At 41.0% G+C, this 25,899-nt stretch overlaps 1 protein-coding gene across 12 annotated transcripts in view; it reads right to left on the bottom strand.

The window, feature by feature from the left end:
- The window catches only part of dock4b (dedicator of cytokinesis 4b), a 140,712-nt gene that overhangs the window by 12,549 nt on the left and 102,264 nt on the right, over positions 1 to 25,899 (bottom strand). For 6 of the 12 annotated variants that reach the window (XM_074626366.1, XM_074626367.1, XM_074626376.1 and 3 more), the window contains exons 33-49: positions 24,898 to 24,924; positions 24,420 to 24,515; positions 24,260 to 24,320; positions 22,832 to 22,925; positions 21,855 to 22,003; positions 20,404 to 20,490; positions 20,085 to 20,189; positions 19,623 to 19,764; positions 16,386 to 16,552; positions 13,040 to 13,126; positions 10,879 to 11,055; positions 7,235 to 7,318; positions 5,732 to 5,851; positions 5,199 to 5,320; positions 4,203 to 4,323; positions 2,114 to 2,195; positions 713 to 822 (exon numbers count right to left, since the gene is read on the bottom strand). In XM_074626366.1, coding sequence (XP_074482467.1) covers positions 713 to 822; positions 2,114 to 2,195; positions 4,203 to 4,323; positions 5,199 to 5,320; positions 5,732 to 5,851; positions 7,235 to 7,318; positions 10,879 to 11,055; positions 13,040 to 13,126; positions 16,386 to 16,552; positions 19,623 to 19,764; positions 20,085 to 20,189; positions 20,404 to 20,490; positions 21,855 to 22,003; positions 22,832 to 22,925; positions 24,260 to 24,320; positions 24,420 to 24,515; positions 24,898 to 24,924 — 1,831 coding nt within the window. The remainder of the gene's footprint in view (positions 1 to 712; positions 823 to 2,113; positions 2,196 to 4,202; positions 4,324 to 5,198; positions 5,321 to 5,731; positions 5,852 to 7,234; positions 7,319 to 10,878; positions 11,056 to 13,039; positions 13,127 to 16,385; positions 16,553 to 19,622; positions 19,765 to 20,084; positions 20,190 to 20,403; positions 20,491 to 21,854; positions 22,004 to 22,831; positions 22,926 to 24,259; positions 24,321 to 24,419; positions 24,516 to 24,897; positions 24,925 to 25,899) is intronic. The other 6 variants (XM_074626371.1, XM_074626372.1, XM_074626374.1 and 3 more) reach the window with 2 other exon arrangements.

The raw sequence follows: 25,899 nt of genomic DNA, 5'->3' as shown, positions 1-25,899 counted from the left end.
GGGAGAGTGTGACTTCTCCCTTTACGTTTTTATGTACAGTGTTGCAACTTCAACTGTTTATCAGATATATTTTCTGATAGAGTTTTGCATGTTCTTTACTGATGATTCAACTGAGTTGCAAGCAAGACGTGGAAGTGTGTCCCCTATGAGTCATCTCCCATTGTCTATGGAGAAAATGACCAGCAACAACAACCGGAGGTGCCTGAAATAGCTCTTCTCGTTCCATAACGCTATTGTGATTCTTTGGGTATGCTAATATGCTAAAGGCCTACGTGACGCCACACGTGGAACAATAGCATTTTCATTTTAGTTGGCAAATTAGATTTATTTTTTATAGTATTTCATTACACAAAATGGTTTCGATGGATCGTTACTGTGTGTCCTTCTATTGCTGGCTTACCTTTGCATTAGTGCAGCTAATAATCAGTGCCTCAGGGAACAATATTCTCAAACTTGTCCTTGTGTTCAGTCACTGAAAGGTCAAAAGCTCATTCGTCTGTATCTATTTTTCAACCACTTGTTCTTTGCATGCAAATATCCATTAGTTTTAACCTAAGGGAGTGACAGTTATTTGACTTGACAATTAAAATCTATTCTATACTAGAACACAAGTTATAGCCGGATCCAATAAATGTGTTCATTCCTTCTGGTTATACCGCCCACCTTAATGTGTGTGTGTGTGTGTGTGTGTGTGTGTGTGTGTGTAAAGCACCTGTGCAGGGTCCAGGGGGTTGGGGAAGATGGCGCTGACCGGTCGCTCTCGTGGAGACAGACAGGCGTTTTCTCTGGAATGCTTGTGTTTCTCTGCCATCTGGGGTGAACCTGGAAACGGACGGTGTGAGATGTTACAGCAATAACACACACTAACACACACGCGCACGCACGCGCACGAGCACGGGCATGTGCAACACATAAGGGACCAAATAGCAGCAAGGTGTTAGACTATTACCCACAAATACTGGCAATCAGGAAAGGCCAATCTCTCTTTCTCCCTCCGAGCCTCTCTACCATTCTTTCAGCCTCACTAGCTCTACGACATGATAAATGGCCTGCCCCCTTCCCCACACACACACACAGACACACACACACACACACACACCCTCCTCACTCCCTCCTAGCGCACTCCCTCACCTCCTCCGTTAGACTGGACAATTACAGTACGACAGATGGGGACACATGCTAAACCTTGACACAGAAACATATGTAACACACGCACCGAGATAACCGCAACGCACGCCGGCACCGTTTCCACAGCTACTTCCCCTCATGTGACGTTAGCCACTGTATAGAATCTCGATCCATTAGCGAATGCGATAGCATTTGGAAGGCTATCATGCGAGTATGAGATACCTATCGCCTGGCTCTCATTCAGATAAGACCACACAAGCAATAACTCTCTACAGGCTTTATGGGTAGACAGAGGCCCCCTTTTATAAGGGCGCCGCCCGCTGCCAGCGGCTCGCCAAAGGGGAGTGTATAAGCTTCCATAAACGTCTTCATATATCCTCACTTTTTATGATGTGGATCAGACAGAAACACGTTTGCACATTTGAACATGAGATAAGACAGCAGGCAGACGGAGGAAGGCATTAGATATTCACACTCCAGCACACTGTAGAGGAGGCTTTGGATGGCCCGGGCTGGACTGGAGATTGTATTGAGGTCCAAGAGAGATACTCCACAGCGCTGTAATCATCTCTTACTCTCTGTTGCATCTTCACCCGCTCCATGTTTCTTTCAACAGCATTTGTCACCACCACGTCTCAGCCCAGCTCATTTTGTATTCTCTCTATTTTCCAGTCTCAACCCTCTCCCCTCCGCCCCCCTCATTGTTCTCTTCTTTCTACCCCGTCATCCTCTCACCGCTCGCGTTCCCTTAGCTGTTGTCTAACCCTGCACGACCTCGCCAGACAGGACGCTGCGCCGGTTGGAGAGAACATTGTGTCACTTGAAAGGTCAAAGGTTCAGTCCCCGTGTTCAGTGTGTCCAGCTGAACCTTCTGTCTTCCTCCTCCTCTGTCTGTGGGAGTCACTCTGGAGTGAAATATCAGCTAAAAGCCCTACATTGTGTAACATTGTAAAAATGAGTGCTTTCTGAGGAGCGCTGGTCTTACCTCTGGCGCTGGAGGGGGCTGAGCTGGTGACGTTGGGCGAGGCAGAATGGTTGGAGCTGAGGCTTGAGGTAGACGGACTGGGCTGCAGGTGGGATTAAAACAACAACAACAACAACATCACTAACATGAACCAGAAGAGTATGAAAGTACACTTTATATATTAAATAAATTAGCTTACTTTATAACACATTATCGAAAAAAATAGATGTTTGTGATGAAGCCTTTGGGGGTGGGCAAATAATTATTTCATGTTTATCTTCAGCTCAACAATTAACACATTTAATCTGTACAAAAACCAAAGTGTACAAACAACATGTGGTGGTTTTACGGCGGTTATGTGCCGGACTATTCTTAGTTGCTGCCTGCTGCCGAGACACAACAAGACTAAGCTAAACAGCTGTAGGTGATAGCTTCATATTTAGGTAGCACGCCCATGTCTATAATGCATCATAAACATACTTATAATGAGTTATAATCTGCTTAGAGCAATGTATGGTTGCAGTTATAAACACCTATTAATATTGATAATGCTTTACAACAATAATCATAAAACAAGGTCAAGTATCATAATTCTTCATAATTGCTGGTCATTTTTTGCAAGGATCATAGTGTATTATAATTCCCATAGTTGTAATATATTAGAATCATTTTATAAGTAAGGGATAATGTACAGCAAGCCAGTCAGCAGGTCTTGCATCGCCTTAAGGGGGTTTATTTCACAACATTGACCTGCTAGCTGTACATAATCTCGCTTATTACACAGCTACTTACTTAAGAAATCAATAATTTGACACAAAATGGTCCTCCAGAGTCTGAGTTAAGAAATGCGTCCATAGCAATGGTCTGTTATACATAGCAACAGTCTGTTATAAAGAAATAAAAGGCTGTAGAACGCCATGATTGACCAATCAGAATGGAGTATTCAACAAAGCCGTGTAATAATGCACTATATTCACTGTTGTAATGTATTATAATATGATTATTCTAACTGGTCATTGGGTGCTTTACATTAAGAAATTAAATTCCTGAGGTATAGGCACATATAATACATTATGAGCAGGTTATAAGTCACTAGAATTGGTCATTATTTATGAAAAAAACATCATTAAATCTATGCACACACAAAACATAAGAGTGACCAGCAATCATGAAGTATTTACTTGACCTTATAAGTCATTATAAACTGCTTTATAATGTGTTATGATTATTGTTATAAAGCATCAGGAATATATGTGAGTGTGAGTAACTTTAATAATACAGTGCTATAAGGAGATTATATTTTATATAAGCATGTTTATAATGCATTAGAGACATGGGCGTCATAGAAGGTGCTACCCATATAGATTACACTAGATTAGACTGTCACTGACAAAAACAACCCAAAAAGAAACCGATAAAAAATCCATATACAATCCATCACAGCGTCTGCAGCTGAAACCTTAAAAGTATATGTCTCCATGAGGGTGGGGGTTAAAGGCTTAATGCACTTTGTGACTTGACATGTTCTGCAATGATACTTGTCTGTTGGGACATCGTTCAGTGAATTGTACTTGATCTATAGAATAAAAGCTATGATGTTCAAAAATAATATTGTAATAGGTTCAGTCAGATCTCCGACAACAGGCTTTTTTCCTCTCGTGTTTGCCTCTGCTGCCTGGCCAGGTGCGCCACAAAAGCTTGCCAGGAGTTGTCGGCAGCTTTTCTGAATTGGCCAAATCTAGTTTAGATTACTGCCCAACTCCAGCAAGCTGCCTGGACAGACCACACAAAGCAATCGTGTCCTTATTTGATATAATCACGACAATTTGCTTGGCCCGGACAAAAGCTCTGAACAAGCGGAGAGGACAGAGATAGAGAGAGAAAGGGTCAGAGGAGAGGAGAAACGAGGGTGGAACGGAGAGAGGAGGATTACAAAGTATTGCAATTGAAACCTGTAGGGAGCACGAGGGCAAATGTTGGGATGATGACTCAATCTAATTACCTTAAGAGTACTTGTGTGGTTGTGAGTATGAGAGAGAGAGAGAGAGAGAGAGAGAGAGAGAGAGAGAGAGAGAGAGGAGAGAGAGAGAGAGAGAGAGAGGGAGATTACCTGCATGTTGAAGACTTCATCCGAACTCTCCGACTGCCCTGTGATGTTACTGACTTCGTTGGAGGCCTGAGACGACAGAGAGGACGAGGAGTAGCGGTTCACCGCAGGGTAGCTGGGCAGACTGAGGGTGAGAGAGAGACACAGAGAGAGAGATGGTTACGGTGGGTTTCCATAAAGGGACACCGGCTATGGTATTTTGTTTCATTAGCTTTCACTCACCGAAAGTTCAGCATGAAAAGCCGACAAAAAAGGCAGGCAGGGAGGGGGACAAAGACAAACAGGGACAGAAAATGTCAGATTATAAGAAGATAATCGATGCAGCAATCACAGCATTCCATCAAGCACTTGTCTGGGAAAAGTGTAAAAGAAAGGTTAGAGAACAAACACAATGGGTTTCTTAAAGGGAAGGTTAAAGCGGAAGTCATCACCAAAAATGATTTGAAAAGAAATAACTTGTTGTTGTGTTGCCAAACAACAAAGAAAAGCTCAATAAGTAAAACGTGAAATGCCACAGGGAGATTGAGGTGATGTGTGTGTCTGGATGTGTGGCATCACCTCCTGGGATCAGACTGGGGAGGCAGAATGTCGCAGGTAGACAGAGTGGCAGGGTCACTGAACACATCAAAAAAACACAGACACACGCGTGTGCACACGGTCTGCCTGCCGGCTCGGCAGCAGCCACACAGTAATATCCCTGTGGGTGCCAGCCAGCCGCCCCCACCTATCGCATGCCCAGATGGAGCCACACCGGTGGAGAACGGAAGGAAGAAGAGAGCAAAGGCACCGAGCGTGGTGTTCGAGGTGAGGTGGGGACACAAATAAAAAAACAAGAGAGAAGGGCAGCGCATCGAGAGAAAGCAGAGAAAGGTGAGATAATATGAAGGGGAAACTTGTAGTAAAAGAAGCTTTTTGGGTAAATTTGTAGGAGAAAAGAAAGACAGACATCACATCAATAAAATACAAAAAAAATAAAAGAGCAAAATTCTTAGTCGTCACCTCCGCCTGGCAACCGCTCTGCCACCGTCTGGGCTGATGATGTTGGGCACCGAGTTCCTGCATGTTCGCGGGCTCCCGTTGGTGAAGTGCACTGGGCTTGCGCGCACATAAGCCGGAAACTCCTGGGGTTTTAAAATTGGAGAAGAGGCAGTGCACATGATTAAATGCTCGGCGCCAGCGTGAGGTATGTAAATAAAATACACACAAATGCAGATGAAGGAAGTGTGTGTAATGAGGGGTGGCTTTTCTCCGCGGAGCACTGAAGGGGTCATTCACTCGGAAGTCTGAAACGCAGCGGGTGGGCCTCTGTTGTCACATACAGTGTGCACTTCCATGAGAGATTTAATGATTTGAGGAAAATCATTACCACAAGCTGGATTGTTTTAATCTTCCAAATACATAATTTATACTCATTAACAAAAATAACTTCTGTTTAACTTGACATTTGAAGCCCTCATTGATTTACAAATGCCTCTGCAATACGTTCTTAAAGATGTACTGAAGTGTCACAGTGTCTTTGTCTTCTGGCCTACCTGTATGCCCAGACTGGATTTCATCAGATGAAACTGGTCCACTAGCTTCTTGTGGAGAGGCCTCATGTCCGGGGGGACGACCTTCTCATGCACGGCGAGGCCGTACTCCAGAATGTGTGCCTGAAAAACAAAAACAAAATCTTTTAACATCTCTGTTGTATTACAAACAACCAAATCTGAGGACAAGTGTAGAGATGAATGAAAATGACAGAGCTTTTATTCCTCCCACTTCATCTGTGTAAATCGCTAAATATTTGCTCCAGACGTGCTCGGTTAAAATTAGTCTGCAAGTTGACAAATTCAGTGAAATACTTTCCACTTAACACATGTTATTGTGAATTGAGTTTTGTTTAGCCATATTTAATGTAATTTCTTATTACTTTTTAACAAGAACAATTAAGAACAATTTGTGAATACAATGAGATACAGTAAATATTTTGAAAAAATATGAGCAAGCTAATCTCACCTGATAGAGGTACTAGAGAGAACAAATGTTCAACTTAGTACATATCTTGGTTATGTATGAGTTAAAGGTGCAGTGTGTAGGATTTGGCAGCATCTAGCAGTGAGGTGGCAGATTGCAACCAACTGAAACTCTGCCAGTGTGCCAAGTGTGTAGGAGAACTACGGTGGCCAATGCAAAAAAGCAAATAGCCTTATCTAGAGCCAGTGTTTGGTTTGTCCGTTCTTGGCTCCTGTAGAAACATGGCGGTACAACATGGCAGATTCTGTGAAGAGGACGTGCTCCACTATAAAATAAACGGCTCATTCTAAGGTAACGAAAACACAACTATTCTTATTTTCAGGTGATTATACACTAAAGAAAAACATACTTATTAATAGTATATTCCCTTATAAAATCCTCCTTTAACACATTAAATTGTGAATTGAGTTTTGTTTAGTCATATTTTATAACTTTTAAACGAGAAAAATGTGTGAATACAATGAGATACACTAAATACCTGGAAAAAAACATGGGCTATATCAGCAAAACCAAGTTAATCTCACATAATAGAGGTACTACAATAGAGCTGGACCAATAAAATGCGGTACAGAAATACCTAACATGTGATAAAACTGCATTTATATCATTTTTCAGCAGAAAAATGTTCCACTTGGTACATATCTTGGTCAGAGTTACGGGATCCTTATCAAAAAAATGTGAATATGATATGTGTTTAGGTGAAAATAATGAATACTGGCCAATATAGTGTTATCTGATTCTTTTTTTTTTAACTCTCAGACACAGGTATCTGCCTCAATAATCCAGTATCTGTCTGGCAACTCAAGATCCACTTCCTCGCTTTCATTTGCAGATTGAGAAAGCTCTGAAACAAGCGAGTAAGTGGACCTTGAGTTGAGATTGTTTTGTCAGAGGATAATCCTGCTGTTTGATATAAAGGTGGCCTATTCATGATCATCTTTTTATGTATTTCCTGTGCATTTAAAGCACACGATGAGCATTCACTACACTCACACATGTATACATCTTTTATTACAGACCTGTTCAAACATGAGTTCTCTCAGTCGCCCGATCTTCTCGCCATCCTCGGGGTGATTCATAACGTAGTCCTTCACGAAGAAGGCCTGCGTGGAGACAAAATGCAGAACATCTGTTATGTGCACACCGGGAGCTGAAGCGCTAGGCTTTCTGCGCTGCAGTGTTACCTGAATCCCTGCTGGGCTGACACAGTGAATTAGTGTCCACACACTTTGTATTGAATCCTTAAAAAACAAAATATCCAAAGAGAATAAACTAACATTCAGCTCAAGTGGGGTGTAATGCTACTGTCTGGTTTTTTTTTTTTGTTGTGGTATTAATATCAAGTTCAGGGACCAGAATAAAAGTACACAAGGGCTAAAAATAGAGACGGAAAAACTCTGTGCCAAATGGTGGGATCAGAGGATTGATTTGACTTTGATTTAGGGGCCAATTTTGGTCTTAAATTTTAAAAGCTTTCTTCAAATCACATCCATTCATGTAACAGTTACAGATCATGTCTCTCCAGAAAACATCATACTTCTTGATTATGGGTTTCAGACTGCGCTTTCTATTCGCTTCTCCAGACATTTCCTTCAAAAAACGGCGACTTCAAGGAGGAACAGATAAGATGAGAAATGGCCTGGTGTGCTTTTGAACGATGATAACCGTTTTTTGTGGCACCCATACATTAAAACGCCAGTCCCCTCGCTGTTTACAATGCCATCAACACTTCAACATCAACACAGATTATGTTAAATCCTTTTCAATCTGCATCGGAGCGCACAAAGAGGGAGAGACGGCGAGCCGATGAAAAGGCCCCGGCTCACAATCTGCTTTCAAATCTGCCAAAGAGGGAAACACACACACACAGAAAATAAGGGACTGAAAGGTAAAGGGGGAGTTCGCAAAAAAAAAAAGATCAGCGCGGTTTCTCTCCCAAGGACACAGCTGTTTATCTCCAAAGAGACAGAGCCAGATGACAGTTACAGAGGAGGATAATGCTTGAAACATGTCACACAAAGTCGTAGATCCCTGTCAATGAATGCACTGAGACTACCAATCTTCAATAAAACAAGGAATATTATTATTCCAGACAAACATCCTCAGATGGCAATCTTCTTCGTCACGATAGCATTTATTAGTATGCAGTGCACAATATCACGTTCCTCTCTTATTAAACCATGAAACACAGACGGATATAAGAAATGAAAAATATTACATCGCATGAATGTTATTATGCTCTTTATAAGCGATATACTATATGGTGCACATGCAACAGAGCCATGGTGGTACTTCTAAAAGAGAGACGGGGCTGCATTTCAGCAGGAAATTCCGTCCAAGGACCTCCGGAAAAGGCAGCGAAAAAATCAATAATCTTCTACGAGTGATGGAAAATTTTGCGCCGGGCTGCAGGGAGTGAGTCCTCGCCATGGAGTAGCTCAGTTAATCATTAGAAAAGTCCAATTAGAGATGGAACGGTAGGGGGGAGGCATGGGGGGGGGATAAATCAGACGGCATTCCCCCTGTAGGGTTTCAACTCAAACTAAAGCAATAAATCTGAATATTAATAATGACAATTTCTCCTTCATTCGTAGCCGAGCGAACCTCCACAGCTGTCAATCGGCATTACGCGGGGAAATTAATAGATTCTACGGGCGCGTTCCGTGGGGGTACCTCATGCGATATTCTGCAAAGAAAAATGAGTGTTGACGTCGGTGGCGGTGCGTTTTTGCTGCAGAAACAGCCCCCATCTGTGTCCGCCTCTTGATAAATAATTGAAATATGTCACTTTTGCATTGTGTGTGAAACGAAAACACAAATTAAAAATGGTTGAAGGAAGTTGGTGGTCAATTTTAACCAGAGAAATGCCACTTTTTATATAATTATACACTGTTAAGAATTCCCCAGTAAAATAACAGTGAAGAACTGGCAGCAGGGTTTGCCTTTATGTTACTGTAAAATTAACATTATTATACTGTCGCTGAAATTTACAGCTTTGTACTGTTAATGAAAAATACAGTTTGAACTGTTTTTTTTTATTAATTTCACAGTATTTTACAGTTAATTTACTGTTTAAAGACACATTATATAGCTGTTTTTCACCTTTCTTTTACATTATCTTACTGATTTGTTTTAATGTACTATTTAGGTTGTATTTTTTTACATACATTTTAATAAACATTATTTTTTTGCCCTAGATGAATAGACTTACCAGGTTACAGACATAGGAATAGTCACACTAAATACAATTAAAGGCACTTGTTAGGAAAAAGGCTATAATAGACTTGTTGACACTTTTCCCAAAAATGTCTGTCTCTAGCTGGCTACAAGCACAGAATGCAAACCAGAACAACATGTGAGTGAAGAACAATAAAGCTAATTCACTGATTTTACAATCATGTACAATGGACAAGCCTCACATGAGCAGATCAGGTCCCAGAATAAAAAAAAATACTGCATGAAACTGTTACTGATGATACTTTAGACAGCTGATCAGCAGTAAAGTGATGTTTTTTTTAAAGAATGCATTATAGTTCAGTTAAAAAACGGCCTATGAGCATAATTTAACAGGTTTTCTTTTGTATTAACAGTAAAGCACTGTTTTTTAGCAATAACAGGTTAATACTGTTGAAATCCTGCTGTAAATCAACAGCAGTTGTTTACAGTGTTATACATAGAAACATACGCATGATGCTGCCATTAGTGCATCAAAGTAAAAGGGTGGCTCTATAAGTATACTGGAAGACGAAAATCATTCCATATGCCATCATTTTTTCTAACAAAATAATGGCAGTAAAGGTGGAAAGCACTTCAGCGACCCTTGCCTTTGCGGCTCTATCAAGTATCCTACAACCCTTAATAGGCTCCTTCTACACCGAGGCACGCTCTTCTGCACAAACCCAATATACACTCACAAACACACACATACAGTAAGTGCCCACACACACACACGCACACACACCCGCATGCACGAACATGAACCCCCACACACGCGCTCCCAGTGGAAAAAGGGTGGTTGCTATGCGACACGAGCAAGTCGCTGAGTCCACTCACTTTGTTGAGGGTAAAAAAAACGCTTTTGGAAGCCTTTTTTCTTCAAAAGAGCTCCTCCTGCTTAAGAAATTGCGCTGTATTGTTATCCTGCAATTATCTACTGTCTTTTGGAGAAGCAGTAAAAGCAAATGTTTGTCAGCGGGATTGACAACATTCCAGTTTTTCCTCTACCAATCTGTGTGTCTGTCTGTTACCACTTCAGAGTATAATACAGCAGCTGCATAAACACTCCCATCTCATTCATTCAGCCATTATTAGCCATTCATCTCTCTATGCTCCGTCCTCCCACTCCTCTATCTGCCATATTCTGACCTGACCCCTCTTTCTCCCCACATCCATCCATCCATCCATTACTCATCCATCTTATTTCCCCACCTCCATCCACTCATCTATCCATTCCCTCCATCCGCATTATTCAAAACCTTCATGTATCCATCTATCCATCTGTTCACCCGCTCCTCCCTCAGCAAAACGCTCCCTGTCCATACGTCTCTCCGCTAAAGTCCACCTTCATGCATCATTAGGCGTTCCATATGTCATCGCTCCTAACTCCCTTCCACGGTCTCTAAAGCCCTCCAACCTTATCCTCCCTCCATCCATCCATCCATACCTCTTGGTAGCGGGCCAGCCCCCCGTTGACAGCGGCGTCGATGACCCCGTTGAGGCACATGGTGAGGGGGTTGATGTTCTGCATCTGCCGGCTCTGACACTGGGTGATCAACGTGCGTAGCTGTAAGTTCTTGTTCTCGATCACCTCGATGGCGTTCTCCAGCGGGCTCACCTCCACCTGCGGAGGAGGATGTTGTTGAAAAATGAAAGGTAAACTCAGGCTAGTAAACTCTGTTTCTTCTTTTAAATCACGCCTCAAAACGTACCTTTACAGGAAGGCCTTTTTATAGCAATCCCTTGTTTTCATTTCATTATTTTTGACTTTTTGTTCACACTTTTTGTTTTATTAAGTCTTGTGTTCAACCTTTTATTTTGCCCTATGTTTTTATTCTGTATTGTTTTATCTTGATGTTTGCACTATTTTAACTTATGCAAAGCACTTTGTAACTATGTTTGGAAAAGTGCTTTACAAATAAAGTTTATTATTATTATTATTTCTGACAAAAGCAATAACATTTACACACTTCCACACACAATGTACTGTATAGACTAATACAAAAATAATTCCTCTCAATCAGCACTTATGACCCACTAGAAGTGTGTGGACGTATCTACAGAGACCCACTGTCTGTATTTTGTTATTTTGCTGTTTTCAGGACATCTCCGGGCATCAACATCTATAAAAGCTTAGCGACTAGGTGCCAGATCGTAAGCACGCATCCAAGAGGAAGCTAAGAAAATGGTGGACACAACGTTGAAAAAACGCGAAACGCGAAACGGACAAAGGTGTCGGCTTTCGCCCACTGGTTAGCACCATAACTCTCGTTGAGCCGTGGAGGAGGGGCGAATTTTTAATGTTGTCTTTACAAACCGCAACCAATAAATCCTACTCATTGTGCCTTTAAGATCGGACTGAGAAGTCATTGAATTTTTGGTGGGTATTCTTATTATGGAAACAAAAATTGCTAAATTTTGGCCACTTGGGGGAAGCGTAAAAAACAAGCTGTAAACACAATACTGATATATTTTATCATCATTAATTTTAAAATGGTGAAATTGTTAGATAACACTGGCTTATTTACACATCCAGCAGATATGGGGCAACATTCACATTCATTTAGAGTTGCGATTATGTCACCTGATGAATGTAAGTCCAATATTCACTCTCTTTTTAGCTCTATTTTTGGTCTCCACCAACTCCAAATATATGAAACATCAGAATTTAGCTGCTAAATGCTCCACTATGTTCACCAGCTAGTTGCTTACTTTGTTTGTCTTAAATTATGATAATTACCTATGTTTTTATCACTACCTGCAACACCTTTCCCATACACGTAGCATTCAAACCTAGTGATTATAGCAGCTTTATGTATAAGGCACACACTGTATTATTGCAAACACATAATTAGTACATGGTGACTTTTGCGTTTACTCATGGATGCATAAAAATGTTGTTCCCTTTATGCTGCATTTTTTTTCCTTCTCTCTCTTTTTCTTTCTCTGTCTCACACAAAGCTTAATCCTCTTACTAATAGAGCTTTTTCCAGTTCTGTATTTTTATATGCTATTGCACTGCATAACCACCGTAGAATAACACCGGGTTCACAATCCACAATTTCACACCACGCTCAGCAGCTATGCGCTGAAGAATATGTGCTTAGACCAACAGAGACACTGTGTTATGTTTTGCATACGCTGGACAAAACAGCATTTAAAAATCCTCCCACTCCTTAGAGATCCGAATGAGAAGATCCGAGGCGGAAAGCTTTTGAAGGGGATTTACGTGTAGCAATGGACTCGTGTCAAATATGAAAGTGATTCCAGGCCCAAAAAAAAACGGAATAAGTGTTGGTAAAAAAATTTTTTTCCAATACAAAAATCAATTTTAAAAATTGGACATTGGCAATCAAAGCAAAGCAATTACATTTTTAGCACACCATGTTATCTATTCAATAGAGGAAATGAAATGTGTCCAATTGCCCCGATGTCATGACCTAGGTCATTATTGTTGTTCAACGAAATGACTTGGATCGATACTTGGGTATTGGCCGGCAGTACTCTAAATTGCAACCTGCGGAATAAAAGTGTTATTACAGTGTAACCTGTGTGATGTGTTGCAGTTATGTCCTCATGGTTATTTCATCAGAGGTTGTCACACTCACCAGCTCTCTCTTCTCCACTTCAAACCAGCGGGAGATGCCTGGAAGACTCTGGACCAGAGTCAGGGTTGTCCTCTCCACCCACAGGCTCTGCATTAACACACAATAATAGTCGGGAGTATTAGCTGCTTGCTAAATTGCACATTTTGAAAGAAAAAATCCATAGCTACTTATGCCTGATGCACACATGCACTCTATCTCTGGCAGAAGTCACTAAATTTAATTACTTATACGTAGTTTAAGTGGAAACATGTAGAGTACACCTACTGCCAAACACCCACTTTAAGACATAGGTCAGGTGTCATGTCTTATATCTCATATCGTCATTCATGTTCCACCACTTACCCTGTCAGCCAGCATGCTTGTCAATATGCCAACACATCGCAAGGTTATTCTGACAGCACGTTAACTATGGAAACTCTATCATTTACTGCAGGCTATTAACATAATAAATTCACACTATAGAGGAGCGCCTACAGTTATGTTCACACTATGGTTGCATTCCAAATCACATACCTTTTTACTTTTAGTTCATACTGCAGCTGCCCTTACAAAGTATGTACTGTTGCATGCAGCATGCATACAATTGGAACATACTTCTTCCAGACATTTCGCCTTGAACTTTGACATACTATGTATTGGGACCTACTAAATCTCTTTCTGGCATAATAAATAGTATGGTAGTATGTGTGTTGAAACAAACAGCAGGTTTGTTGTAAACACATCTAGAGACACGGAGAATTGAAAGTAATTGTAATTTGTGTATTTTATTTACTGATATTTTATAGATTAAAGCTATGGTTGGTAAACTTAAGAAACTACCAAGAGTACGCTAGATTTAAAAAAAAAAAAAATGATCTGACCGAAAACCCCATCACATTGTTGCCAACTCTTTTCCAATGAAAGTCGCTAGCAGCTCCAAAAGTCCCTAAATCTGGCAAGAAAGTCGCCAAGTCGGCAACACTGACAGCCCGTCCCTTCAGGCCTCCCTCTAAAGCCACTCCCCCAAAATAATCATTATGAATGTAAACAACTAACATGGCTATTGTTAGTACTCACAGCTGTCAAGCTTCAGGCCAAATAAAATGATTGGACAGGCTTATTACAGTCCTGTGACAGTCATAGATAGCAGATCTTTTTATTGTTTATGTCAGAGCATTTGATTCATTGATTGCTGTTGGAATGGGGTGAGGAAAATATTGAATATTGCGTTATTATGTTTTATTACACGGCTGTGTTGAATACTCGATTCTGATTGGTCAAGCACGGCATTCTACGGTGTGTTATTTCTTTATAGCAGACCGTTGCTATGTATAACAGACCGTTGCCATGGGCACAGCTCTTATGTCGGACTCTGGCGGACCGTTTTTGTGTGAAATCATTGATTTCTTAAGTAAGTCGCCGTGTAATAAGCGGGATAATGTACAGCTAGCCGGTCATTGTTGTGAAATAAACACTTGCAGGGCGATGCAAGACTCCTCCGCTTCGCGTCAGGGTGCGGCATCGCCCTGTCGGGGTTCATTTCTCAACAATGACCGGCTCACTGTACACTATCCCTTACTTGTGATACTGTTATTAATTCTCAAAAACACTGAAGCGATTTTGTTTTGATAGTTAACATGTAACTCAGTCTATATTTTATGCCATTTGCAAAGAGATGCACCGTCTCAGCATATGTGCCCTCTCACAGTAGTGCTATGATGTTGGATGTAACAGAGACTGGGATTCATGCAAATGCAGATCCCACTGTTCTGATTGCATAAAAGAAGTCAACTTTACTCAGATTTTAACAGTTTTCCTAAAATTAGAATTAAGAAAATCACAATATATCGCAATATATTGAAGTGAGATTCTTGCCAATACAGAACCCTAGCTTTAACTATTCCATCAATAAATTAAAAAAATAGTAATTCAAGGTCTACTTTTACTTTTTTAAGCTTTATTTAATCTTTTTTTGGTCATGCTACTGTTTCCAAGGTCAAGAATTAGCTTTCATTTTGAATCTCTATGAGGCTGTATTTATGCACAGAAGTGCTTTGAGCTAAATGCTAATATCAGTATGCTAACATGCTCACAGGGACAATGTTGACATGCTGATGTTAAGCAGGTATAATGTTTGCCATGTTCACATGATATTTGCACTAAACTAACTTATTTTAAGCCTGGTCTAGAAGTCAGTGTCTTGTTCAAGGACACTCCGGCAGTGCAGATGAGTGCTGACATGCGGTATCGATCCAGTGTCCTCAGGTTGAGAAGGGTCTTCCGACTCGCTACACAACCCGGCTGCCCTTTATTGATTTTCTGCTTTTTAAGGCCAAGAAACCCACCTGAACACCTCTTGAAAAAAAAAAAAAACATGTATTACAGTTTAGGATCAGGAAGTTGAAAGGAAGAGGGAAAAAATAAAAGACTTGACCTTTCTGCAAACATTTCTTTTTCTGCAGATAGAAACTTCTGTGTTGAATTTTTTGGCAAAAACAGTGTTCTTTTCTGCTTTATTATGACTGATCACACCATACCCTGGCTGCTGCACACTCTTGTCACCGTGCAAAAGTTTATCATACATATTATTCCCACCTGAGGGGCCAGAGATATCCAGCCCTGATGGAAATGCGATATCGTGATTAAATTTGGCCAAATAGCTTTGATGGAACCGAGATGAAATGACTGCATGGAGCGTGTGTGTGTGTGTGTGTGTGTATGTGTGTGCGTGTTAATATTGAATATTTATGAGCCTAATATCAGGGTCTTTGTGGCGTGTGTGTGTGTGTGTGTGTGTTTAGAGTGCGTGCAGCTGTGTGGGTTTGCATGTGTGTGAGTGTAAAGACTTAATTTGCGCGGCTCTGACTAGTACCCAAGTATAATTAGTGATACCGGAGTCATGATGAATAAAACATGCGCCACACACAGACAAATACCTGGGCGCAGGTTCAAACTATCATTACCTACACGAGCCTGTGATCGATGAACAAAGCAGAGAGAAGGAAGAAAACGAAGCTGTTTCACATCGGTTTGCAGTGGGAAAAAAAATGCTAATGATCATAAATGTATAATTTTAAGTCCTGAAATATAAAAAAAAAAAAAATGTTTTTTTTAACGATTTATTTCATAGCACAAGACAGTTTGGAACTACTCAACAAGCTGTAAAAGGCCGGTTCAATATCTAAGAGCACGTTTTTATATCTCCACAAAATTGGGGATGAAATTACATAAACGCAGAGGAATGTCTGTGTCGCATTGCCCTCTTACTGTGTGTGTGTGTGTGTAGTGCAGATGTGCTTTGCGTGTCAGCAGCTGTCTATCTTCATCATCTCTTTCTTTCTAGTGAATTCCTTCCCCCCCCCCGTACCTTGAACTCATTCTCCTTGTCTTTGGTGCCCTTGTGAAAGGGCCGGTCATATCTGAACCTCCAGATGTGATTGAACTTGTAGAAGCTTTTGATGTTGTCAGGCACTCCGTCTCTCTGCAGCACATCCTGACTCTCTGGGATCGGGGTTACGGCGTAGATCTGCAGGTCTGGAAGCACCGGAAGTTAAGGAAAGTACAAGAGAGAGTGACAAGGGAAAGCACTAGAGACTAAAACTCACAAGGAATCTTCAGTGACCTGAAAGAACATGAGACACTGCAGCTCACACAGAGGACAAGAACACACACAGACAGACAGGGGTTTACAGGGTGGTTAAGTGTGTGTCTTTGAGATAAGCACATCTGTCCTGCAATATATTTTCTTTCATTAGCCACACACACACATACATACTTGTATTTACATCCACATGGAAACAATACCCTGCCAAGGATATACTATAAGGGACCAATATAACAATCCCTGGATGTCTCACAATACTACACATCAAAAACAAATGGTACCAAAAGCAGCAAGATCGCCATTTCTTAACAACCGATAAGTGCACTCAGACCACAAAAGAGAGACAAAGAAGTAGAAGAACTAAACAGAGAAACAAAGACACAAAAGAAAAGTCAGTTTTTTTTTTGGTCTTATACAAGAATTCATATGCATGAGTGTTTGCAACAAGGATATACAGATGGGTGAGCGATCAGAGAGCCTCTATTGATTAGTGTTATGTGTGAATAACACAGCGGTGTGCTAATTCATTCAGACGATCCCTGTCCTCTTCGGTAGGGAAGCACATGGAAGCAAACATATCACATCTCTCCATGTCTGCCCTCCATCTGGCTGTCTCTTAGCGCTGCTCTCCAGAGTCATTGTGTCATTTATGCCACTGAGTCTTTGCTTTTCCCTCTCGCTCTCCCTCCTCCTCTATATAGGCCAACAGTTGTCCCATACTGTACATTAGAGTGAATAATTAAAAAGGCTCCCATATTGAGTGCAGCTCTCAACGTGACTAGATTTATGTAAGTGGGCATGTTGAAGCACAAACTGAAGTCAGATACAAACAAAAGTACGAGAGCCTCACAGGACTTTAGCCAGGCGCAGAAGTCATTTCATAGTCTGACCCCTCCAATCATGTATGTCCACGTATGAACATTTGGCGCTCTTTCGGTCTGCACACAACAGCGCCGAGGTCTGTTCAGGAATTCTGTGCGTTTCTCTAATATGTGTCCATGTTCAAATGTTTAAATGTTGTATGTGCCAGGGGGCGTTTGTGAGCTCAGGGACCGTCTGTGTCAAGATGGCTCAGATATGTTCCAGAGCGTCACATGAGCTGGAGCCACACGGCCAAACTAAAACGTGTATTGTTGCAATAAATGGTTGAGTGTCTTGACTGAACTGCATTAAAAAGATATGTATATCACATTTGTTACTGTGCTTTTCATCATAATAATAATGGTTTAACAAAAAATGAGAAAGGTTATGTAAATCATCTCATTATTAATGTCATAACCCTACTTAAAAGGTACAATGTGTATGATTTGGCGGCATCTAGTGGTGTGGTTGAGGACTGCAACCAACTGAGTACCCCTCACTCCTCGATTCCCAAGACTGCGGTAATGTGAGCCGGCGAATGCAAAACCGTGCTAATGCCGTTCGCCACGCTCAGAGGCCATCCGTACCATAATAACACTACTTTAGGAGCAACAGAGGGCAGACGGTGGCGGGCGGTACCACGGTTTTGCACTCTACGGCTCACGTTACTGCAGTTTCACAAGCGTGTCGGAGAACTACGGTGGCCTTCAGGTAATGTAAAGCCAGGGTGACATTATATGAAATCCATTGGTACCAACCATGTCACACTAGCTTGTCGTGAAGGAGCCTAAATGATGCTCCAAACCTACGCTAAATTTTGGTGAGGAAAAACTGTCATGGCCATTTTCAAAGGGGTCCCTTGACCTCTGACCTCAAGATATGTGAATGAAAATGGGTTCTATGGGTACCCACAAGTCTCCCCTTTACAGACATGCCCACTTTATGATAATCACATGCAGTTTGGGGCAAGTCATAGTGAAGTCAGCACACTGACACACTGACAGCTGTTGATGCCTGTTGGGCTGCAGTTTGCCATGTTATGATTTGACCATATTTTTTATGCTAAATGCAGTACCTGTGAGGGTTTCTGGAGAATATTTATCATTGTTTTGTGTTGTTAATTAATTTCCTATAATAAATATATAAATACATTTGCATAAAGCAAGCATATTTGCCCACTCCCATGTCGACAAGAGTTTTAAATACTTGACAAATCTCCCTTTAAGGTGCATTTTGAACAGATACAAAAATGTGCGATTAATCGTGATTAACTATGGACAATCATGCGATTACTTGTGATTAAATATTTCAATCAATATATTGTTGTAATAAATGGTTGATGTGAGTGTCTTGTCTGACCTGCATTTAAAGACATACATATCTAATTGTGCTTTTCATAATGATAGTGGTTTAACAAAAAATGAGAAATTATTGCATTACTAATGTCACACTCCTACTTAAAGTCATATTTATCATCATTTGATATATAATGTTGGATTAGCCTCTTTATTAAAAAGAGCATATGTAGGATTGATGTTTGATTCTAGTCAGATATCCAACAGACAAAACCCAGGGTAAAAAAGTCCTTGAAGCACTCGCTGCTGCTGCTGCTGCTTGTAAAACTTATTACTGCTGTATGAGCACAATGAAATAACCGAGGGAACCCAGATGACTGTAGCATCAACATTTCATCATTTTAGAGCTTCTCTTATCTAAACTATAGCGAGCAAGTAATTTATTTTTCAAAGTTTGTTCCCAACTGAATATCCGGCTCCCTTAGTATGTATGACCACGGCGTGTTTGATAATGCTTTCTTGAATGAGATTCTGTATGCCGCACGTAGTATGCAGAACAGTATGCATGCATGTGTGTGTGTGTTCCTGTGAATGAGCCTTTGATAATGGCAAGAAAAAGATTGCGAGAGATAGAAGGAGGCATGGTGGGTGATAATGTGTGCCTCATTACAGGTAATTGCGCGGATGCAAACACAAAGCGTGCCTCTGTGTGCGTGCACACATATGTATCCATCCTGTGTGTGTGTGTTGTCATATGTTATGCATTTCTGCACACTTGACTGCTCAGCGTGGTCCACCGCTGGGAATTAATTTAGTATGCTCCTCTTTCTATAGTCAAGGATACACTGTGCGTCGGCCTGGTATATGGTCTGGTCTGGCTGGTTGACGTGCTGCATGGCGATGGCGTGGGGGAACTCGTTGAGCATCCGCTGCTGGAAAGCCTCCAGCCTCTCGTAGTCATGGCCGCGGCACACAAACTCCTTATTCTGCAGAGGAGGTGTGGGGGGGGGGAGCATAACACAGCGTGGGGTTAGCTTGACATCTAGTGGTCGCACGTCGCAACTGCAGCTTCCGACTGCCAAACTCAAAAAAACAAGGACACCACAGGGCCTGTTACATCATTAAATGGCATTGAATAAGAGTTGCTGAATGTCACCTCACACTGGAGGAGTCTTATATAAGGAAAGTTAATTCTTCCTGCAGGTCTGTTTCTTCTTTGGAGAGGGTGAAAGAATGACTCTATTCAACTTGCTACTGACAAAGATGAATATGATGAAGAGAGGGGAATATGGAGAATTTTTTTTACCCGTAAGAAGAAAGGAAACTTCTTTCCGTAGAAACCCACTCGGAAGAATTCGGGTTCTAGTCTTTGCTGATCCATGATCTTGTCATAGAGAGAGGCTTCCATCATCTGGCAATGGAAATAAAGGACAATATTGAATATAAACAAACAGTGTGTGACCAATAAGGGATTTGATGCATTGACAAAAGGTATTTTAAAGCAGATGAATAGTAGGTATAATATATACTTTTTTCTTTCCCAGTTTTCTAGGAACATGGTAAGACTTCAACAAACAATGCTTCTTCAGGAAGTGTCTCTAGCTTGTTTATTGTGGACAACTCACCCTCATCTTGCTCAAGTTCCTGTAGTCGTAGTATGACTCATATTGGTCCGCCAGTTCTCTGCACAGGATGATGCCATTCTCCCAACACTGAAGACATAAAAACACACACGTATTCATCCTCATGCTCACTGATTCCTGTCTCAAAAGAATGCAAATACATAAAAATCAAGAAAGCTCATGCATATCCTTCTGATTTAGTATATTTGAATAGAAGGCTTAATGAAACTCTCTCTGCAGAGGTGCTGCTAAGCTCCGTTTTCTCCCCACTGGGTGGCACTGGTGAGTCGACAATATCGAGAGTCAAATCTAACCTCTTCATGCAGGTACACGCAGCACCCAGCCATCTTGCTAATTAAATGAAAAGCTTTCCTTTCCCGCTGCCTCCTGATCCCTGTGCGGCGGCACCGGCAGATGGCAGAGCTCGTGAATGTGAAGGGAAATTGGACTATGAGTAACGAGGGGAGCGGTTTTAATGATTCCGTAGAGCTGTGTTATTTCATCAGGGATGCTGAAGGTTTTGTGTGTAATTTTGGAGGGTTTCCATAATGCCACTTTTTTTCCCTGAGAGTGAAGAACTGAGGCAAATGTAGTTAGGATAAAGATATAAAATCAGTAGAGAGGTGTAGTGGGAGGAAGACAGAAAAGAAGCTACTTCTCCAATGCATCCTGAATCAGCTGAGCTCTGTTCAAGCTGCACGATCTCACTGTTCATTCTTAGCTGCTGCCTTTAAAACCAACACCGCCGATGCAAGTCACGCTTCACCCGTCAGTCTCGCTGTCATCATCTCCCACACACAATATTTCTTAAAAGGAACGGCGTAGGATATTGTGGGGTGAAATGGATCCTGCTTTAATTACAGCCGCCAGCGATTCATCTGATTAAACCGAGGAGGTGTTGATGCCTCGAGCCGGTGTCACAGTTCACTACAGGCAGAAATTAAACGTCTGACCGCGAGTGACACATATTTTTCTTGCTCCGTACAGCTCACGGCTCGGCTCTCTTATGAAGGGGATTTCATTTCATGAGAACGATGTCACACCTCCTCTTAACAAGCGGGGAACTCTAGTTCTCTCGTCTTCCATCCGCGAGTAATAATGTTTAATGGATGTGTTAAAGCTTATGAGGTTAAAATCCGTGTATTTATGGCTGGTATGTATTCATTCTAAACGGAGCATTAATAATATGGCTGTGCTTCAATGCCAGGTATGAATTAGAGTTTACAATATGCATGTGAAGCTGCATGACAAAGCCACTTATCTTCCCCCTTATGTACAGTGTTTCTCAGAGTTGGTATCTACTAAAAACACAGCTGCATGTATTTGTCTTTATATACCCGTGGAAAACGTAGTGCTACATTGTGCCACAAAAGTGCTGAAGAGAGGAATTTTCTTGTTTCTGTTTAACTGCAAATGTAGATTATGGGAAAACATGTTTGTGTTCAAGAGCTCACCTTCCCCCTGTCGAAGTTCTGGACGATGGTGAGGTGCAGGTACTCTTTTCTTTGCCACTCGCTCTGCATGGGGTAGTTGAGGAACTCTCTGAGCGGCCTGTCTGACCACTCCAGGAGCTCGTCGTACAGCAGCAGAGTGTACGATGCCTCTGTGACACACACACAGACACACAGACAAGCAGTCAGCAGATTATACGCATATAATGGGAGCAGTTAAGGAGAATACATTTGGACATATAGTGTGTTTAAGCAGCCTGGGGCGGCGTTTTGTAATTGTTTTCAATGACAGTAAAAGTTTTTTGCGCACTGCTTTTGCATTTCTGAACAGCATGAGTTGCCTTTTTTTCAACAGAGCCTGACGTCTTCAGCGTTTTTTTGTCACCGTGGTAACTTTTGCTGGATACCTGGAGCTATGTGAGTTTACCAACCGTAGTTATAATGATGTGAGCAGAAAACAGCAGGAGGCAAATTAATGTGGCACTTGAGATTTCGGGTAAGTTGTTTTCATTAATGTAAACTGTACTATTAACTATATGTAATGCACAGTTCATGGTTTGTGTTAAGCTTACATTAGCACTCATTCGCTGGTTGCCTAGCAACCACCTAAAAAAAAGAGAGCGCAAACTGCAAAAAAACACTCTGATCGGGCAACAAACAGGAAGTGTGGTGCGCCTCACGTTTTCCACCTGCAAAATGTGATCAGGGCATTCAGGTACTATTACCTCTAAGAATTTACGTTGAATCTGAAACCAAGCAACTCTATGTAAAATCAGACATTCAGCACCCCCATATATCCAGAATGGAATGATCCACTGTGAGATTGGCAGTCGAATCAGGCTCCTTAATCGTTGAATAGTCGACTATTCGGGGTCTCCCCTAATTGCCACATACAGTAAGACCACATCAATGTATCTCCCACACTTTCAGACACTCACACTCACCCATACTGTACGTTAGAGTCGCTCCTTTAGACGTACCTGTGTAGTTTTGTGCTTTAAAGTGCAGGTCGTACAGTTTGTGAATGTAGCGGATGTACATCTCCTCTTTGTTCAGCTCAGTTTTGTAGAAGTTCTGACAGCAGCGGTGGGCGGTTCGGCGATGATTACGGACAAAAAGAATCACAAGAGATGGGGGAGGATTTAGAAAAAATTATACAGAGAGTTGGAGATGCAAATGAGGAGAGATTTTTCAAAAGTGACAGATTGTTGTATGGTAGAGGAGGTGCAACAATATATTTCAGCTGCTGAATAGCAGTGACTTCTGATCCATCTGCCTACACGCCCAGGTGCTCTTACAGATGGCTGCAGTTACGTAAGGAAAAAACATAGTAGGCAGAAGGGCTTGACAACAGAAAACAACAGAGTTTTGTTATGTCGATGAGTCAAGATGTCAGCTGAAATACACTTTAGAGACTTATAATGTAATCCTACAAAACACACAGCAATAATAAAACATTCAAATGATGTAAAACAGCCTGAACTGAAGAAAATAACTTGTATACATACAACGTATTTGATTATTGGTAATTCTTTATCAAGAAAAGGGTGAAAATCTCATGGCACTTGTAATAGCAGCAGAATATAAAACATTAATTATGTCCTCATATATTCTGTTCTCTTTAGCACAGATGAGGATTGCTCCAATACTCTAAGGAGGTAAAACCTACTGAAAAGGCTTAGCGCATGGTCACGCTTGTGTGTTATTAACATTCGCCTCCCATTCACTTCCATTCTATGCAGGCAAAGGGGCGGGAAAAATATTTGCTTCCGGTGGCGAAGCAAATTCGCGTGTAGTTCAACTTTAGTGAACTTTCAGGTGAAAATTAAATTAGCGCATGTGTGACCAAGCCTTAAAAAGTATTTAACAATAGTTTGGGAAATACACTTATTCTCTCAAGAGTTAGATAAGATTGATACTACTCTCATGCCTGAGAGTGTGTTAAATATGAATCTACAGCCAGGAGGCGTAAACTAGCTTAGCATAAAAAGTGGAAGTGTGTGGAAACAGCTGGCCTGGCCCCCCAAAAGGACACATTAAGGCAATAATTCTGTTGAAGATCTGGTTTTGTAACAGCCAAAAACAAGTCGGCATTAGGGATGCACCTGAATTGCGATTTATTATTAAAATAATAAATCGTGTACCAGCAACTTGGTAAAGAAATCTTCAAAACTAACATTACAATTCAAGTATAAAGCGTTTTAATACAGCAACAAATTGGTCAAAACTTAAACAGGAATTCAAAATCCAGTATATGAACATAGAATTGAATTGAACAGATCGGCCCCATTGTCAAATATATATGATCCAGCTATTTGAGTCAGTATCGGCCCGAAATCTGATCAAATATCGGTACTGATACTAAACGCTTATGCAGTTTTAGACAAGCAAACAGACTCGCTACTCACCAGTAAACTGACAGTACATCCAATCTTTTTCCCATCCACTTCACCCAGCTTCATACAATCCCTGTGATAGAAACATCATAAAGTGGCAACGGGTAAAAAAACTTTTTACAAACATAATTCGGATTGATAAAGCCGAGAGTGTATGTGCGCAAACTCTCACCTATAGTCCAGCAATCGCTCCATTAAGCGAGTGACGGTGGCGATCAGAGAGATGCCGCTCTCCCTCCAGGTCTCTCTCTCAATCTTCTTCAGCAGGCTGGAGGGACAAGATGGAGAGATGTTATGAGCAAAAGAGACAAGAGATAACAGAGAGCAAATGGGAAAGGAAAGGTGACGGGGGGGAGGGAGGGAGGGAGGGAGGGAGGGAAAAGGAAGAAGAAATTACTACAAAAGAAAAGGAGGCGAAGCAAAGAGGAAATCAATCCCAGTCACACCAGTGTCACCTATGCTTACTGGCCTGCCTGTAGGAGTTAACAAAATAAAATACCCAAGGTGGCTTAAAAAAAAATCACAATAGTTAATAATATTTTTGCCACCTAAATAGATATTTTAATATTGATGATTGGTTAAGTTCTAGCCTTCCCGCTGTTCCCCCTCACACAGACGACACAGAGAGAACAAAGAGGAGAGCGTCTTACCTAGGGTACGGACCAAACAGAGGAATTCTACTCCAGGCGGGAAGCATAGGCGGAATAAATTAATATTAATATGATTAATATCAGCACACACTCACACAGGTTAGTTTAGGGGTTAGTGGAGTTAGTAGCAGGAAAATAAATTAAGAAACTAAATCAAAACAAGAAATCAATCAAGGCTAAAATCATAAACATAAAAACTAACTTATAATCTTTATTTGATAATTGCAATTTTATTATAATGATTATTAGCGCATAATTATATCATATTGCAGAGTATAGATTACATTTATTTTAATGATATTTAATATTATGCACTGATATTACATCATGTTTTTACACATAAAAATGGTTGGAAAGAGAATGATTGACTATGAAAGACAAAGGGACAATTACAATAGATGCATATTGATAAAATACTTATTTAAAATCACACTTAAATTCTATGTGATAGTAAAATAGACATACAGTATGTATGTGATTCAGAAAAATGGCTTAATTGAATGCATTCATGTTTTTAGAAGCTTAATGTGGGGCTGAATTATAGTACAGTAGTCCTATGTGGAGGTGAACATAAATATATGAACAGGCACAAAAAGAAGCAGGGATACACACACACACACACACACAATAACACACACACACATATTAGCGTGAGCACATACGCTAAGGATGCAGGAGCACAAACCTGGAGACACAAGGACACAGTGGACAAGGACCGGCCACAGGAGGAGGTGAGAGTGGAGATGAAGGTGAATACTGATCACTTACCTCTCATTATTATTCTATCTAATAAGCGACTACCCACTGCCTACTCTCTAATACTAATGAATTGGTGAAACTTTCAATTAAAAACCACTTTCCCTGTTGACAGAATGGCCTGTAATCTACCAGCTTAAAGCATTTAACAGGTTTTGTATTCAGGTAAAGGAGCGTTAATGCTGTTATCTGTGCTCTTTGGCTGCCAGGGTTAGGAGCTCATTTTCAAAACGGAATACATGTCCT

Source organism: Sebastes fasciatus, chromosome 23 (genome assembly GCF_043250625.1).
Source record: "Sebastes fasciatus isolate fSebFas1 chromosome 23, fSebFas1.pri, whole genome shotgun sequence".
NCBI lineage: Eukaryota > Metazoa > Chordata > Actinopteri > Perciformes > Sebastidae > Sebastes > Sebastes fasciatus.
This window is presented reverse-complemented; position numbering and strand designations above follow the sequence as displayed.